The sequence below is a fragment of the Cinclus cinclus genome, chromosome 4 (assembly GCF_963662255.1).
Source record: "Cinclus cinclus chromosome 4, bCinCin1.1, whole genome shotgun sequence".
Lineage (NCBI taxonomy): Eukaryota > Metazoa > Chordata > Aves > Passeriformes > Cinclidae > Cinclus > Cinclus cinclus.
This window is the reverse complement of record NC_085049.1, coordinates 25,095,276-25,112,859: the sequence shown is the minus strand read 5'-3', so window position 1 is coordinate 25,112,859 and position 17,584 is coordinate 25,095,276. Positions and strand designations below refer to the sequence as shown.

The 17,584-nt window shown below is 37.2% G+C and overlaps 1 protein-coding gene across 5 annotated transcripts in view; it reads right to left on the bottom strand.

The window, feature by feature from the left end:
- PACSIN2 (protein kinase C and casein kinase substrate in neurons 2) overlaps positions 1-17,584 on the bottom strand; it is a 53,351-nt gene that overhangs the window by 3,816 nt on the left and 31,951 nt on the right. For 3 of the 5 annotated variants that reach the window (XM_062491812.1, XM_062491815.1, XM_062491813.1), the window contains 8 exons: positions 11,536-11,692; positions 10,577-10,812; positions 9,837-9,992; positions 8,639-8,814; positions 6,079-6,199; positions 3,890-4,014; positions 3,074-3,190; positions 1,935-2,131 (listed from right to left, as the gene is read on the bottom strand). In XM_062491812.1, the coding sequence (XP_062347796.1) occupies positions 1,935-2,131; positions 3,074-3,190; positions 3,890-4,014; positions 6,079-6,199; positions 8,639-8,814; positions 9,837-9,992; positions 10,577-10,812; positions 11,536-11,692 (1,285 nt within the window). Of the gene's footprint in view, positions 1-1,934; positions 2,132-3,073; positions 3,191-3,889; positions 4,015-5,085; positions 5,092-6,078; positions 6,200-8,638; positions 8,815-9,836; positions 9,993-10,576; positions 10,813-11,535; positions 11,693-17,584 lie in introns of all 5 variants that reach the window. The other 2 variants (XM_062491816.1, XM_062491817.1) reach the window with 2 other exon arrangements.

Here is a 17,584-nt window from a genome sequence, read left to right as displayed (position 1 = left end):
TCATCCCTTTCCTACAATTGTATCAATCTCATAATTTGGTGTTGTAACATTCTTTAATGCTCTTCCTTCAAAGTACCAAACTCTTTTTAAGTGAAGTCTGCATATATCTCATAGTTCATACGTCCTCTACTTTATTTCTACAGACCTCCCACACTGAGAACCACTTGGTTCAATGGTTTAATGCAAGTGACACAGCTGGTACTCCAGCACAGAACACCTAACTTTGTATTTAACCATTACATCTGTGTATATAAACACTGCATAGTTTTGCCAAGGAAAGGCTCATTACTGTAAACCCTTGCTGTTTCACAGGAACCATATATTTCAAGAGGATTAGCATGCTTCCATCCCCTGCTGAGAAAAAAAAAAGGAGCAGTTAAAGTCTATAGAATGAAGAGTAACTTTTGGCTTGTGTGCATTCCACAGAAAATACCTGATGTTTTGTTACTACTGTACTGTCAGGGCACAATTCAGTAAATTCATGGATAAGTAACCCATTCCTCCACTCTGGAAACCTACAACACTTGTCTACAAACACGAAAAGTCAGATGTTCAGTGGTTTCACTAATAAAAAAGGAAGGAGGTGAGTTAAAGGCAGAGCACCACCACCTGAGCTGGGGGGTGTTTTGGTTCAGAAAGCAAAAACTACATTTAGAATGTGACTTGGGGACATACTGTTCTGAGCACTACCCTTCTCCATCAGCAGAACAGACATCCTGCACTTCCCTGATTAGCTACAACATGGACTGGTTTCCTAACTTTCAGCCCTAGCATCCACCTAAGAAACACCGCAGGTGATAAAGAGACGGCACACTTCTTACTAACCCCAGCTGAAAGGAAGGCAGAAACAAAAGCTTTCTGGAGTTTCTTTTCAACATTTAAATACTCTTTTTTTAAATTACAATTAATTGGGTTATTACAGGAGATGGGAATAAGTGACAAGCAAATGGGAAAAGAGACACTGAAAGAGTGTCTATCTCTCTCATTTGCACTAAGTGTTCTGTTTGCTTTTCCTAAACTACTCCTTCAATCTTGTTCTGGAATTCCTGGTTGGAAAATGTATCTTCCAATTCTGGGCAAGACAGTTGAACACTTGGCTTGAAAGTCATGAATAGGGGGTAGATTTCAGCTGGAGGCAGTAGCATCTGTGGTGTGCAGCCATCACACCCTGATGCCACCTTCCTGTGAGTGGAAAACAGTGTGTGATGGGTCTCCCCCATCAGTTGCATCTATTCTGTTCTCTCAACTCCTGTAACAGTGAGGGGGAAAAAGGATTAAGAGCTCAAGGGAGACAGTACATCTCTTCCTTCTTATGGTGTTGTAAGTGTACCCTAATTTAATACAGGACTAAAAAGAAAAAAAGCAGGTAAAAAAAGGTAATTCCTGTGCCTGATATACAGAGAAGAGGGGTGGAAAGAGACTGTTAAAAATGTAGCTGTCCATGGCTAAATTCTCAACCCTAAAAAATGAGCAGTGCAGAAAGCTGGATGTTCAAAATAGGATGTTTTCCATTTAAACAGTGAAGTTATCAATTTATTAAATACAGTTTCAGGAATAGCTGCTGTAGTATTTTCCTTTAAAAAACAACTCTGTAGGGTTGGCATTTCTAGACAGCTAAAACCAGCAGCTGTTCTGTCACCAAGGAAGAAAAGGGAGAGATAGGTTTTTCAGTTCTGCAGGTCATTTTGTTTCACTTAGGATGGTAAGAAAGGAATATCTCAGAGGCAACCCAACACATTCCAAAGAGCTAGGAGTCAGTGCTGCCAAACAGGGATACCAAAACGCATTTTTAGGAGGGGTGATGGTTAGACAGGATCCTGTATGTGGAATTTTATCCAGAGAAACAGGTGACTTCAGAAAGTAGAAGAGAAAAAAAAATCCCCTGCCTTTCTCCTTTTTTGACAAATATTTTAAAGTAAATGTTAGAAACTTACCAGCTTTAAAGCTGAGCTCATCCTGCTCCTGGCCCTCATAGTCATAGAGTGCACGTACTCTCACCTCCATGGCAGGAGGGGTATCTTCATCAAAGGGATTGGTGTCTCCATTTGCATCAGTGGAAGAGAAGGGGTTGTTGGACTCTTCATCAGACCAATCTGTAGGGTAGCTTTGGTTTTTCTCATAGCTGCTAACACTGAAAATCAATTTTGAAATTATTATTTTCCACTTTTAAAATAGGAGACTAGAAAAACTACTAAGATACTCCTAAATATGTTTAAGATCCACTCTAATGCCCAATTTTGAAACTTTCTTTCTGGTATCTTCTCACCTATCTTTAACTGATAATACCTCACTAAAAAATAAAAACATCCTTGCAATGCATCTACAAAGTTAAAAGGAGGCAAAGCCAACATATATCAATCTCCCCACAAACACAAAAAACCTCTCTATCAAGAAATCCACATAATCCATGGGCTTATTTACTCTGGAAAGGCAAAAGGGATGTCATAGTCAGTGAGAGGGATTATCTGGTTTAGGTAAAACATTTAAATTGCTTTGCAGAAACTTCCTCCTAAACCTCTATGCATCTCTACAATAGCTTCCAATACTTTTTCTATGTTGCAATCCACTAATAGAAAACTTCACGATACTGCAATAGCTCAATCATTTAAAGGGAAGTTCACTGTTCAGCATGCACATGCCAGTTAAGAGAGTGGAATATCCCTAGAGTGTACACTGAAGCAACAGGCAGCTGCTCAAGAAGGTCCTAAACAAAAAAAGAAAGCATCTTAAAAGGATGTATTCAGTGAGAAGACACAGAGCAGTAAAGCTCCAGAAGCAGCTTCACTAGAAAAACACATCAGTTTTAACATTTCATAGGACTGGGAAAGGAAGGAAAAAAAGCAACAGCAGTTCTGTTAGCAACTGCCAATAACCACAGTAGTTTGAAACCAAAGATCAAACAACAGATATGACATCTGTTAGGAAGGACAAGTTAGGTTACAGTGTTGCTTACACAACTGCTTAAAAACACTTCATGCACTGACCAGCGTAGTGTTATAGAAACTGAAAATAGAAAATCCTGGATAGAGAAAGTGCAAATGTGGAAACAATTAAAAAACAACATGTCACCAACTTTTTGATCTTATTGTCCTCCTTTTCACTGACAGTACTCCCAGTATCTTCTTCATCTTCAAAGGGATTGTAACTTGATTGTACTGACTGCACTGTGTTACTCTGGACACTAACACTGCTAATTTGGAAAAGAAAAAGCATTATGGTGACCCTATCTGTATAAGGGAACACTGTCACTGGTGTTCCACAAAGCAGTTTCTTAGCAGACCCCTCCTTCAGCCAAAAACATTTAAATAAACAACTAAACAAAAACAAAACATCTATCAAATACAGCATATGGCTCAAGAAAGCTTGGAAAGTCTCACATATGGAGTATTCCTCCACAATATTCCACAATACAAAGGATGTTAGAATATCTTTTGTGGACCACAGCTTCTTTTTTCCTACTGCCTGCAATAAAAGGCAATGCAAATTTTCTGGCCAGCTTAATTCCTTTTTAAAGCAGTTGATGTTAACAGTTTCATATTATTTGTATTTTGTATCACATCCAGAATTCATATGTGACTAAATGTCTTGCAGACTAAGATCTCAAAATATTATTGTCATTTCTAGAGATGGGAAGGTAGAAAGAGACCACCAGATCAGGTACAGAAAGTTCAGTTTCTCATGAAGCTTGGTTTCTTTCAGCTCTCAATGGAAAGAGAGCTATAAAATGAAGAATAATTCCCAAATTAATTTGTAAGTGCAGAGACATCACTAAAAATGCTCGCAGATAATTATCATTTGATTTAACAGTGACTTTTTGATTCTGGAGAGCCTAGTGTATTTGAAGGCAACAATCTTTTTCCAATTAGTGTTTTTAGGCTAAAAAAGCTACCTGCTGTGTTTGTTGGGTTGTGAAACTTGGTCTCCCGTCTGATTAATACCAGTCAGAGTCACTCCATCAGAAGCCTTCTTTTTTTCTCTTCTACTGAGAGTGCGATTCAGGTCTGCAGACCACTCCTGCAATGAATGCAAAATGTGATTGAGAAATTCAATTGAACAAGTAATGTGCACATTTACTTTGCAAACTGAGTTATGGAACATACATCTATATGTACCAATAATTACTAAAGACGAGTTGCTCTAAATGTTTCATTTACAAGTCTCATCTAGTTCCTACTTCAGCAATGCAAACAGGTATCTGTGCTACTCACAAAATCCCAAGGTTATCTGTACTTCCCTCTTTAGTGTCCTGAACTCCTTGAAAAGACTTAAAATACCAGACATCTGGCACAGAAGCTGGAGAAATCGGAAGAGCTGGCCAGTATAGATATTTAAAACATGTACTGTGAGGGTTCACAGTTTCAAATAATGCCAAAACATCTGGCTTTAAAAGGCAATTCTAACATTCAATTTAAAAAGGTATTGTAAGACGGGGCTTACTTTTCCCTCTCAGATAACTTACAAAGAAGCAGCTAATTTAAATCTGTGCCTAAGATTTAAGCCCTTAAGATACTTCACTCGGGATTTAGTGAAATTCACTGTCCTAAAAAGCCATCTACAGGAGTTAAGGGTCGAATCAATACAAATATTGACAAGACTAATGAGGCCACTTGGTGTTTTGAGCCATGCAGAGGCAGATGGGACAGGCATGCTGAAACCTAAACCCAACTCCTGCATCGAGTCCAAGTTAAGCTCTGATATCCTGTTATACTGTATACACTATAGTGATACTAAGCAGGAAACAACAGAAAACAAACTGGATTCAATCAAATAGCCTATGCTGAGACGTGTTTCCTCTCAGAAGTCTTAAAGGTAAAAAAAAAGTCACGAGAGAATTTGCCATACAAAAGATGGCATTTGAGATACGTATTTTTGTCAGGAAAAGGAAGTTTAAAGAGTTGCTATTATTCCTATGTAGCACAGTCAGTCCAGTACTTTGTGCACAGTTCGTCAAATACCTCATTATCTTAACTTTTTAAAATACATATTGGATTTCTGAGTTACCACAGTTTACAGACCACTGACCTATGCATATTTGCAGTTTACAATGCAATGTCATAGTCATTTGATCATGACTTTTTTACTTACGTCATCCTTGTAGCATGTAAACGAGAAAAAAACTTTATTAGGAAAACAGTAACAGGAGCATTTCAATTGTTAATGATAATGTTTAAGAAAAATATTAGTAATTTCCTCATGCAGAAGTAACTGCACTTCAGTGTTTCAGGCAAAGAAATTGTACAGCACCATGATGGATTTTCTTCCTCAAACCTCTAATCTAAGGTTACTCAGTATTTTAAAAACAAGTGCTATTTTCCTTTATGGTTGGGTAATAAGGGAACAGTGAAACATTCCAGAGTTTATGCTTCCACTCCATTAATTTAATGTCTAGAACTTAATTTCAGCTAAACCCATCACTGTGGTCCAACTCCTTCCACTTCCAGCTATCATGCACACGTAGTATGATCTGCACTGACACGCTTTTGTACTTATTTCTTGTAGGCTATGTTAACAGAGCACTACTTAGAAAAACTCCTTCCTTTTGAAAATGGCATGCAGCAATAAAATGACCAGCTGGGTAAAGGTGACTTTTTTTTAATACAGCAGTATGGAGTTTTAAATACCATTTTTCAAATTTTGAACTGTTTGGTTCAGACTTTTTCAGAGTCTTTGCAGCATACATTACAATTGCCTGCTACCATCAATGAGATCCAAATTGAAGTCTGACACCAAAGGGGAGAAGTTAAACATAAAGGATAACATGTGCAGGTGTCAGAGATGTATCAACTAAACAATGGCTAATAATTTCACTAATTACTCAAGCTTAAAAAAAGTGACTGTAGTTTTCTGGTTTGCCCATTTTCTCTTTAAATAGATTCTCAGTATAATCACCTCCAAAAGCTGGGGGATGAGAAGAGCCCAATGAAAATTGAGATAAGAAAACTAGTATGACTTGTAAAACAAAAAGATTCAGTGTTGGAAGCTTGAAGTTAAGAATTACACCAGAAATAAATATTTCAAAAAGCAAAGAGGAAAAAAATAAGATAAAACAATTCTGAGATTTAAGTACTGTAACCTTACCTCAAACTGAGGCCAATTCATTGACATCCCTGGACCTTGATTAGCTCTAAACCACCGCAAGTCTTCAACAGCATCTGCTGTTTTGATATTCTGTTCCAGTTCACGGTAGATATTTTTGTAACTGCAAAACAAATTGGTCTTCTTTAGAATTTAGAGTCATGGCAAATCCCTAGACTTTTTAAAAAAAAAAATTTAAAGTTCACAATAGAATTGAAAAAACTTATAGCAAGATAGGCTTTTAAAAACTGACAGACCTGTTAACTGCCTGTAAAAAGGGAAGAGTAGTCCAACAAGTAAACTTGCTGAAAGTTTACCACACCATAAAATCATTGTTTACCAGATTTTAAAACTATGACTCTCATGTAATTTAATTGGCTGTCATTAAAGAAAATATATGTATGTAGGACTGTATTTCAACTACTGAACTGCAGTCTTAAAGTTCCTTGAATTTCAAAGCTTATCTACAAGATAGTAGAAACTGGTTCTGTGCTAACTCCATAGGACTCTGTGAAAACAACTGTTTTAATCCAGTGAGAATTGTAAGCAATTACAAAAATAAACGAAATTCAAGCAGAGGTAAATGGGTTAAACATTTTCCTATGTAGGTATAATATCTGCCAACTGCTTTTACTGGTTGGGGGTACGCTCTTTTTACTAATTATACTATTTATATCAAGCACTGTGAAAAAGAACCTTACTACTTTTCTTTTTCTCTTACTCTCTTGTTTCTCATTAACAGAATAGAAGTTATGTTGCAGGATACAACATCTGATCCCCGATCTCAGACCATGCACCATGTGCATGACAATACATTTATATCAAAGCCACCAATATGGTGCAATGTGGAACTCAGAGTATAAAAAAATGTCAGCAGTCTCAAGGCTTAAAATAAGACAGAGAACTGCTATCATATTATTAGATATATAGTTAAGATGCTATTATACTCAAGGTAGAGAATTTGTGAAAATCCTTCCAGACCGAATCACACAAAATTTAGAATTAGAATTCATTAGTTACATTGTCAAGGAGTTAAACATTCTCAAAATGCACTTCTACATTTCTCAATTTCTCTATAATACTTGATTGCTTTAACATATACACAGTTGGGTTTTTTCTACATCAGTAGTCATTTCAATGTATTTAAGCAAGAGAGAGGCAGGTATGTTGAGAAAGAGAATACTTCATTAGTAGTTATCAGTTAAATCAACAATAAACTTCAGGTCTACATCTGTAGAAAACATGGCAGGCTATTTTCTGGACTGTGGTCTTTAGTATCACTGAAGTTAAAAATCAAATTTTCAAGACTAATTGTACATATTTTTTATGTCTGTACTAGAAGAGGCAAAGAGAAGGAAACAGGTAAACAGTTACAGCTGCTTTTCCCCTCATTTCACCCTAATAATTCTGTTTTTTTGTTTGATGCTTATTATCACCACTCCTGAAATTCTAAGTATCTAAAAAGGAAATCATTGCCTCTCCACTCAGTCATTTTCTGTGGTCTTCCCCCAACCTTGTCCACTAGGTCAACTATTTCTCATTTATTTCTATTTTGCAAATTTCCTTTAACTTGATGAAACTGAATCAAATGGGTAGCAATTCTACCATCTAACTACTCGGACAGTAACAAGAACCTGTCTCTCCTAGCAGTTCCATAAAAACTTCGAAGCAACCCAAAATGTTAACGATGCCAAAATAAGTGGTTTTGCCCTTATCTATTGCTTGCTCTGTTTTTGTTCTTGCCTCTCTTATCACCCCCTTCCCTCATGCCAGCATTAACATTTGTGTGACAGCACAGCAAGCCAGTTTGGGGACACTGCTCAGATTAAAAACAAATTCAGTTCTTCCTTTTCTCCTTGCACTTGAAGTGCTAACCAGAGTGCACTTGACCTCTGCTGTCAGAAGTGGGATGTAAAATACCACCATGGTTACAGCACTTACTGCAAGTATTCCTGTGTCTGGAGCTCCCTAGCAAAAGCTGAACTTTACTGGAAAACAGTGAGGGCTCAGGCAGAAACAACAATATACATTACATGCTTGATACATATGACAGTACAAGAGCAGAGTCTGAAATTAAGATGGACAAGAGTTCTGCAGTAGTTAAACTTAGGGATATTAAATTTATCCCCAGGTAAGGTAATTTCATTACTGAGCTCAAATATTTTAACAACAAATATATAGACTACAAATTTCATGCTGTCCCGAACTAATAAATTCTAGTTTGTTCTCCAATAAACACGCAGGACACATAATACACCAAAACCCTCTTTTCCCAATCTTTGATCCAGCATTTTTTGATTCTAAGCACTGAATCCTTTCTAATTGGACCATATTTGATTATAAAATACCACAAGAATGAAGGTTTGTTGGTTCTGGCAAATGCTAGAGATAGGTGCTAATCTCATTTTAGACAAAACGAAGAATTAATCCCTTTCACTTACACTTTCAAACTGAAGCAATACATTAGAAAGAAATCAGAACTTTGACGTCAGATCTACTTGAAGCACTTATTGCTTTTCATGGAAAAGAATATTAAGCATTGGTTTTGAAGTCTTAGTTTTACCTTGCAACATTGGACAAGTCAAGGTGTTTCTGAACTTCCAGTAACACTTCTCGGAAAAAACGCAACCGTTTTTCCTCAAACTGCTGGCACTGCTCAAATACCTGCTCCATGTTCTCCATATACTGAGGAGTAGCATTATCTAATTCCTTCAGTGATTTTTCATATTTTTCTTTTGTCTGGGGGTACAAAACCAAACTGTTAGCAATATATTTTGTTACTGCCCTACAATACAGAATTATCAATGCAGTAATGGTCGAGGTTTAGACCAGAAGTTGCCAAGCTGCAATCTCTTTTCATGACCACTGTACCCACCTTAGGGCACAATGAGAGTTACCTAAGTAAACTGCAGAAACAGTTACAATAAACCTCCAAGCCTCTTCTCTGGCTTTTAAACAGAAACCATGACAAATGTTAAGGTAACACTAAAGATAAAAAACCAAAGGAGCTACAGAACAAATCAGAGCAGGAAGTCTTTCAAGTTATTGAAGGTATTTTAAGATCTTTTAAAGTGCTGTCCTTTCTCCTTTAGTAATTTACATTAGTGCACTGTGAGTTATGACCAAAACCCCAAACATTGTGTACATCCTTGTAAACATAAACTGCATACACTGTGAGCTCAGCTAACAGATAGAATCTCAGGCTCTGCACTCATTTACAGAAGTAGTCCACAGGCAGGAATTAAAAGATCCCAACTGATGGAACATAACATTCCAGATCCCAGAACAGCATTCTCAAAAGAAAAAGACATCCTTGAGGAATCACACATTAAAAGCCTCACAGTAGCAAACCACTGAAGAGATAAAGCAAACTGTGCAACAGAACAGCATACAAGTGGATTGTATCAGCTTCATTTAAAAAAAAAATATTCTGCAGTCAAGAATGATGATATACTTAGTTGTCAGTTAGTTTTAGGCATCCATCTCTCAGATTCTCAAGTCTTCACTACTAAACAAGTAGAACTCTGCCCTAGAAGATTGCTGGCTTACTGTGCTTAATTCCCTGCTGAAAGTACTTAAACGAAATAGAGGCCATACATTATTCAACTTCAGAGAAGAAAAATTTGGTGAGAACACATTCCTGGGAGAAAACTTTGGTACAGGACTGTAACTGGCCATGTGAACCACTGTTCACAGCACATTCAGGAGGAAAAAAGCTTAAATATGCATAAGGTATAGGTTAAAAAAAATTACCAGTATACCTTTAATACATCTTGTTTGCTTCTCTCCACTTTGTCTTGCAATTTCTTGAGTTGTTCAGGATTCAGTGCTGGGTCAGCTTTGCTGTTTGTTTCCCTGGATATAGCCAGTTTCTCCTCCTTGCAGGCAGCATGGTAAGCTTTCTTTGCAGCTTCCACCTACAAAGGAGATTTGAGTCTTTGCATCTGGAACAGCCTACAGCAACCATAAAATCTTAGCCATAAAATCATGTTGCAATGAAGAAATGGCCAGGTTTTGTTTCAGGATGATTTTTTTTTTTTGGGGGGGTGGAATTGCTTTCATTTAGGCCAAAGAATGAAAAACACACAAGAATCAGCATAAGGAAATTATTAGAGCATTTTTTCACCATACAAGAAGTGTCACTCATACAGCTTAGATCAGTATTGAACAGACTCAACAAAAGGGTTACAGAAAGTCCCCAGCTAAACACTTTTCCCTCATGCCCATGTTCACCTGCTCCCCCTTCTTCTTCCAATTGCATGAAATCAGATACTGTTAAAATGACACCTTAAATTCCACTTTTTCCAGATTTTCACTGAACTCACCAAGATTAGGAGAGACCAAGAGAAAAATATTTATTTTCAGAAGAGGACAGAAAGCAAGAGATCTTTAAGAGAAAGGAGGGTCCAGCAGAAAGAATAGGGAGTTTACTCCCTTATAGATATTTGAAACATTAGTATATTATAACACAGGATATCTAATACATAATCTACTGCTGTACCTCTTTCAGCTTTTTTGCCCAGGGTTTCTGAGCTTTCCTAAATCCATCTTCTGCTTCTTTGGTTTCCTTAAATCCTCCCATCATTTGCTTATGAAAGGCTTCCTTCTGCCAGTTCTTGATTTTTTCAAAATCTTCATTCATCAGTGAACCTTTTACTTCTAGATGTAGTTCACTCACTTTTTCAGCTTCTGACATAAAAGCACACCAAGCCCTTTCTACTGTTCCATACTGTGGGCCTAAACACAACAAAAAGTGTCATTCTCAGTAACCATCACCCACATGGAACTTATATTCCCAAGAAACTACCTGAAACTATTGACTTATATTCATTTGTAAACACCAGTGTTGATGCAAACCTAGAAAAGGGAGCAATTTCTTTTCATACAAATTTATAGAGTATTACAAACTTTTGAGCCAGAAAAAATAATATTCATTTAGTCTGGAGTCCTTACCCCTGTACCACAGTTCTCAGTATTCCACATGTGAGCTCCCCTTTGAACTGCCTTCAGTTTCTCAATGTACTTTTTGAAGGGTGAATAACCATGGAAGGACAAACTATTGCAGAATATATTAAACAGCATCAGCTTAGCCTTCCATTAGAGCAATGCCTAGGTCTTTAATTACTAGCCTTTCCCCCACAGTCACTGCCCCCTTGTTATTCAGAATTGTACTGGTAGTTATCTAGAAACAGACAGTTCTCTAGAACATAACTCCATACTGGAAGCAAGATTCATCTGCTTCAGCAAGAAACAAGTGAACCTGCAAAAGAGCAGGGCTTAGCTTGGTTGGGTTTTTTATCACAGAAAGCTTGGACATTTGTCACATTACTGAGCCTCTTGCAAAGACTCCATTATAGGCTAAAACATACAGGATTTCTACTTCGTACTTACCAAAACAAAGATATACAGAAACTTTTTTTTCCATTTGAGAAAGCTGTCAGAGTTCAAACTCAGCATTACCTTTCTCCACAAGTTGCTTCCACCTTTTAGCCCATTCTGTGAGCTGCTGAGCATAGCCCTTCTCTATCCGTGCCCGTTCATGAATACAATTCATAAGATCATTGCAAAGTCTGTGGCCATCATCAATTCGTTTTACTGTCCTCTTGTAATTTCCAACCTACCAAGAGAAAAAGACTTAATTTCTGCTTGAAAGCTCTGAAAACAAGACAAATCTCTAATTAACATAAATATTGTAAACCAAGACTAAGATAATACAGTAGGAAATAATGAATTATAGGAGCAGGGTCATTCATCTTAAATCAATTTATCATAAAACCTAACTGCAACAACACAACAAAGGCTACAAGTTCCCCTGTAAAGCGAAGTTGTTAATTTAAAATTGAAAGCTTTATTATATTTTATTAAGTCTGCAATATAATTATGGGCAGTCACCACAATTGTTCTGCACCATTATTTCTTGGTAATGTTCTAGACAGTGGAGAAAATTAAGAGAAATAATAGAGTATTTATTTCCCTCTTCAATGTTCATTATCAAGGACCTAATACCTTAATTTTATACTGTATTTAATCTTTCAGGGTTAACAGAAATGCAGAGACATGCAAAGGAGCATTGCAACATCTGTATCAACCATAATAATAGTTTTTAAGAATGCAGTCACTGCTGACAAATCAGATAGCAATTATTTCCAAAGTATACTCTAGAATTTAATGTGGAAAGATACTGACAGCAATGGCATGGAGTTACCATACTTAGAATTATAAATACAAAAGAAAACAAAACCACAGTTGCTCAATGTACAAGCTACAATAAAATGAGGACATGGAGCAAAATGCACACTATATAATGAACATTCATTATATAATTAACACTCCCCTTGTGCACACACCAACATGGAATAACAAATCTAAATGTCTGAAAGGGAAAAAAGCCTTACACTGCTCCAGAGTAACATTTCCACCAAATTCAAGGTCACTCAGGTTGGCCTTTGTAAACATTAAACAAGACCTAAGAACTTGCACAGCCTATTAAATATCACAGCCAGTTTCTTATCTGCCCTAACCACCTGACTGAAAAACAAAGACTAGCAGCAAGGCAGGAGATTAAATACTCAAATACTAAAAGTGCGTTAGTCATTCTTATATTTGAATCATATCTGCTTCACATCTGACCTAGACAAAAAACATCTAACTTTTAGGTTCATGTTTATTCCGAACTGTCAGCAGATGTACATGCAAGCCATTTGCTTGAGAAAAATGGTACACAGAGAAATACTCTCAAAAGGTGAAAAAAAAAATCCCTATGCTAAATAGTGGAAGAATACATGACTATATTGATAAATACAGACATATGGTAGGCCTTCTCACTAAATCTGGGAAAAAAATAAAATCAAAACCATCAACGACATGACAAAACCATTTCTTTTAGTGGCTTCAAAGAATTCATTTGAGCATGTTTTTTGGTTTGGACTAGATTCACTTCAACAGATCAAAGGAATTTAGTTAGCATCTAAGTAAAGCATTAGTTAGCAGTCACTGATTTGTCTAAATCATGCAAACAAATGCATACATCCACCCCCCCCTGCACATTTAAACATAAGCCACAATATAACTGAAGATAAGAAGATACCGGAGAGAGTCAGTGCACGCATGTCAACTGATTGCATCAATTACCAAAAAAGGATGAAAAATAACCTTCTATGTTCAGGAGAAATGGAAATGGAGATGTAGGCAGTTATAAATACGTAGTCAAATGTTAAGGGAATTAAATACCTCCAAGAATATCTACAGTCTGTGCAATGGACAACAAATCATTCATCGGCTCAGAATTACTCCAGCTGTAGGTTCACAGTCGAGCAGACTTTCAAAACAGGTTATGTCAGCTTGGCACAACTACTGAAGCCTTATATTAGCATCAATTTGTGTCTCCAGTTATGCGTCCAGGGATTTATGTCCACAGCACGAACATTTCATTTCATAAATTTCCACTATTAGTATTTAAAATGCTAATATGGAATGAGAGCTGGCTACCTTGAGGTATATTTAATCTTTTCATTCTGAGCAAACTCTAACTTCATGGTAATATCTAGCAGTTGCCAAATTTCAGGCAGGTATTCAGATGACTGAACTGAGCTTACCTTTGATGGTCCATTCACTGCTATCACATAAGGGCACCATTAGAGGGCTGCATGCACACCACAGATAAATCACCCACACTACCTCTTCCTCCTCACGAGAGGACTGAAGCAACTCAGCATCACAGTTCAGAATCAGTATAAAGAGGAACCACCAGGCCTACAGTGCTAGAAAATAACCTGGTGTTGCAAAGAAAGCCTTTTACACTGAAATTTGCCCTATGAGGCATGCTAGGATTTTGGAAATAGAGCATTTTTTCTGTGTCCCACAACAGAGAACATAATTTATATAACTGGGGGTGCAACAGTTTGAAAACCAGTGGTTTCTTTTAAAAAATTGCATTTTAAGTTAGGGACACTGCAATGACACATTTTAGAGATGCGGAATGTGCAGCCTGTCACTGTAGGGCACGAGATTTGAGACACAAGGTCCTTAGGCCACAGAGCCGAGCAAAGGGAAAAGAATTTCAGTCTTTATGGGGCCAAGGAACTACTAGATTAACTGTAGATAGGTTAGAACAATAAATGAAAAACTTAACAACACACTCAAGACACCCTGAACTCTGAAAAACGTGTTATACATTGTTTATTCAAGACTCTTTTCTCCAATTTCTGAGGTAAATGGCAAACATTCTGCAAGACTTCCCCCTTTCCCCTTCACAAGAAGTATTTGAGCAAATTAAAAATGAAGAATTCTTTTATCTGTAGCAACTGACCAGGAACAACACAAGCAAAAAAATCCTGTGCATCTTTGTTTCAGTCAGAACCATTTTACATAATACCTGGTAATTTTCAGATTTCTCAATTAGTCCTGTACAGTACATGAACATACATTATTTTCCTAGAAAGAATTATTTCCAGATTATTCTGAACATTGGGCTATTTCCTATTAAACAGAGAGCAGACAACTAAGACATGAATGAAGTTAAGACACAAAGTTTTCCTGTCCTACAAATAAAATATTTGTTTCAGAAAAGTAAATGGTAAGATTACAAACTTCCTTACTATTTCAAGAAGAAAAATAGATACTTAAAAACTATATCCCACTTTCATTTTAGCATCAACACTACATCCATCTGAAATAGCGTATATTACATGATATCAAATTCAGTTTCTGCTTACCCCTTAGTCACCAGAAACACTTCAAAAGGAAATAAACAAGTTTATTTCTTAAAGATACCACTATACTGGTCACTTTTTTTATGCAATCAGTTAATTCTAGGAGAACTGTGATTGATAGTTTTGTGTCATTCTCCCTATCTGTTCTAATTTGAACCATCAGTTTTAACCCTTTTTCCACTGCAAAAAATACTGAGCTTTGCTACTAATAAACCTCAGCTGATCCTATTTTGCCCCATCTCACTCTTGCAGGCATTATAGATGCATTCAGGTCTCCATCTAACTTAACCAAGACAGCATTCGTTCTGATTTTATAACTTCCTCTCAGGCATGAGCACAGCAATGTCACCTCAAATCCTCTGTCAAATCTAAGATTCAGGGAATCTGTAACATCCATAAAAAAACAGAGAGGCACCCTCTGATGAGGCATTGGTCATCCTATAGCTCACAGTGCAGGCAGCTTTCCTTATACCAAGGAAGACATGCACTGTCATGACAGGATCCTTAGTGGGGATCAGAGTTTACAACCTCATCATTCTACAATTTCACAGCACTGAACACAAAGGGAGAATCTTAAATTATGTAGGCTCCTTTATCTCAAGTGTTAGACTCTTATTTTAAGGCATATTCATTGAGCAGTACAAAAGCCTAGAATGTTAAACACCCTTTGCAGGTTTTTCTGGTACACTGAGAGAAAAAAGAAGAGTACTTTCATTTGTTAGCAGCCCAGAAGGTGGCAAACATTCAGCTATTGCTGAACTCCTGTTAGGTAATTTCAGCACACCATGATAAACATTATACCACAAATACTTCGGGTGTTTCAAATGCCTGAGGATAGATTTGATGTCAACTCTTTTTCCAGGCTTACAGAGCTTATTCATAGCAAGTCAGCCTTTATGAACTAGAACCATTCAAAAGAAAGTCAACAAGGGTATTTTTAGGGGCAAATACTCCTAGGCACGACACAGAATAATAAACTTTAAAGGTTCATAGTCAAACCCACACATACCAGTGGCCAACATGGGGACACACACTATTTCCAGCATTCCATTTAACCATGAGAAAAATTTCTTTCCAGCTACGTCAAACGGGAAGTTTCCAAACATTTCAACCAGCATTAACATCTACAACCACTGTGTGGTTTTTATAAATAAGAATAATGATCTTGGTGCATAAGTAGCACATGCAGTCCAAGTACTTGTGAGCACTAGCTCTGAGTAAGTTTAAGTATATAAATTCACCCCTGGTTACAAGAAAATCCTGAGGAAGCTCTTAAACACACAAAATCTTAAGCCAAATACACCAGTAAAGCAAACACTGGCAATATAAATGAAAAATATTCCATTGCTCAAAGTTAGGAGGAGATTAAAAAAACTACAATGTGGCAGGAATCTACTATTGCAGAGTCCAAATATTTTTATCCAGAGTGTTGCACGGGGCCTTGCTTTAGTTGGTTGGGGGTTTTGTTTTGGGTAGGGTTTTTTTAGTGGTTTGCTTTGTTTTTTTTTTTTTTTATCTAGTTAGGAGGGGCAGGGGACAATGACAATGCAAACAGAGGCCAAATTCAATTAATCCATACTACTACTGATTCATACATACTACTAGGGGACCCACTTCCACTTTGTGAGGTCCTACTTTGCTAATTATTCTCAGTAAATCCTTCAGAATGCAACAAAAGCCCTGTGTTCAGTACTTCAAAATGCACACCAGGTCCTGTCCTCCAAGGGAATCACTCACAGGGCTGAAATAATCCCAGCTGCAGGTTTAGCAGCTGTTCACAGTGACTATTTCTGTTTGGGTAAGTAGGTGTTTGAAACACCCCTGCAATAAATGGGCTTAATATTGCTGATGTTAGCAGAAAGTCATAGAGATAAGGAAGCACACCTAGGGGATAAGGAGCACACAGTCTCTGAGGGACCTAGAGCTCATTCAAAATTGCCTCCACAGGCAGGATAGCTGCTCCTTTTGATGTCTTAGCTTGCAAGATATGCATACATTTCCACTTTGATCTCTAGGAACACTCACTCATTGGCTTTCTTACCTTCACAGGTATGTAACTGAACAAAAGCATTGGTCTCATCTTGCCCAAGGCATTTTTCTTTTAATATATCCCTGATAGTGATTACCAAGCATAAGGCTGGAGCTTAATAAACAGAAAGCAAACTTTTATGATGCATTTTGTCACTTATTATAACATTGTTAATGAATTAAATTCTTTCATGGGCATCCCAAAACTACTCCAGCAGGACAAGGCCAATAGGTCTCATATCCTTCTCATGTTTAACTAGAGCAACACAATGTTGGAACTAAAGCAGTTTTTTCCACAGTCTATTTCTGGATGCAGAAAGTGCCCCAAATTATCTGATGCATTTACAGCAATCATAACATGCTTAGACTCCATATGATATATGAGAAAGAAATAGAAAGGCTTTCAAACTGTACATTTTCCACATTCCCTTGGAAAACCTGCTGCCACCCTGCTTCAGGCTATCAGCAACAGCCTTTGATTACTCAAAGCACATCATCCTTGTCAGCTAACTAACAGAGATGAAGGAATTCCTTCTTGGAGCATATCAAGAAGATTCCTCTGTCTCTAGGATTCCTGCACCCAGAGAGAGTTATGAGCTTAACCACATCAAGGTACATTGAGGCTTGACAGAAAAATGAATTAGGAAAGCGAAACTTCAATTTCTCAGGTAATTTAAGACACTACTACAACTGAAACTTGGATGAAATCCTCCACTGCTATTGTGGGAATTGCCATTCAGAAAGTCTTTTCTCAATATACTGAAGTTCTT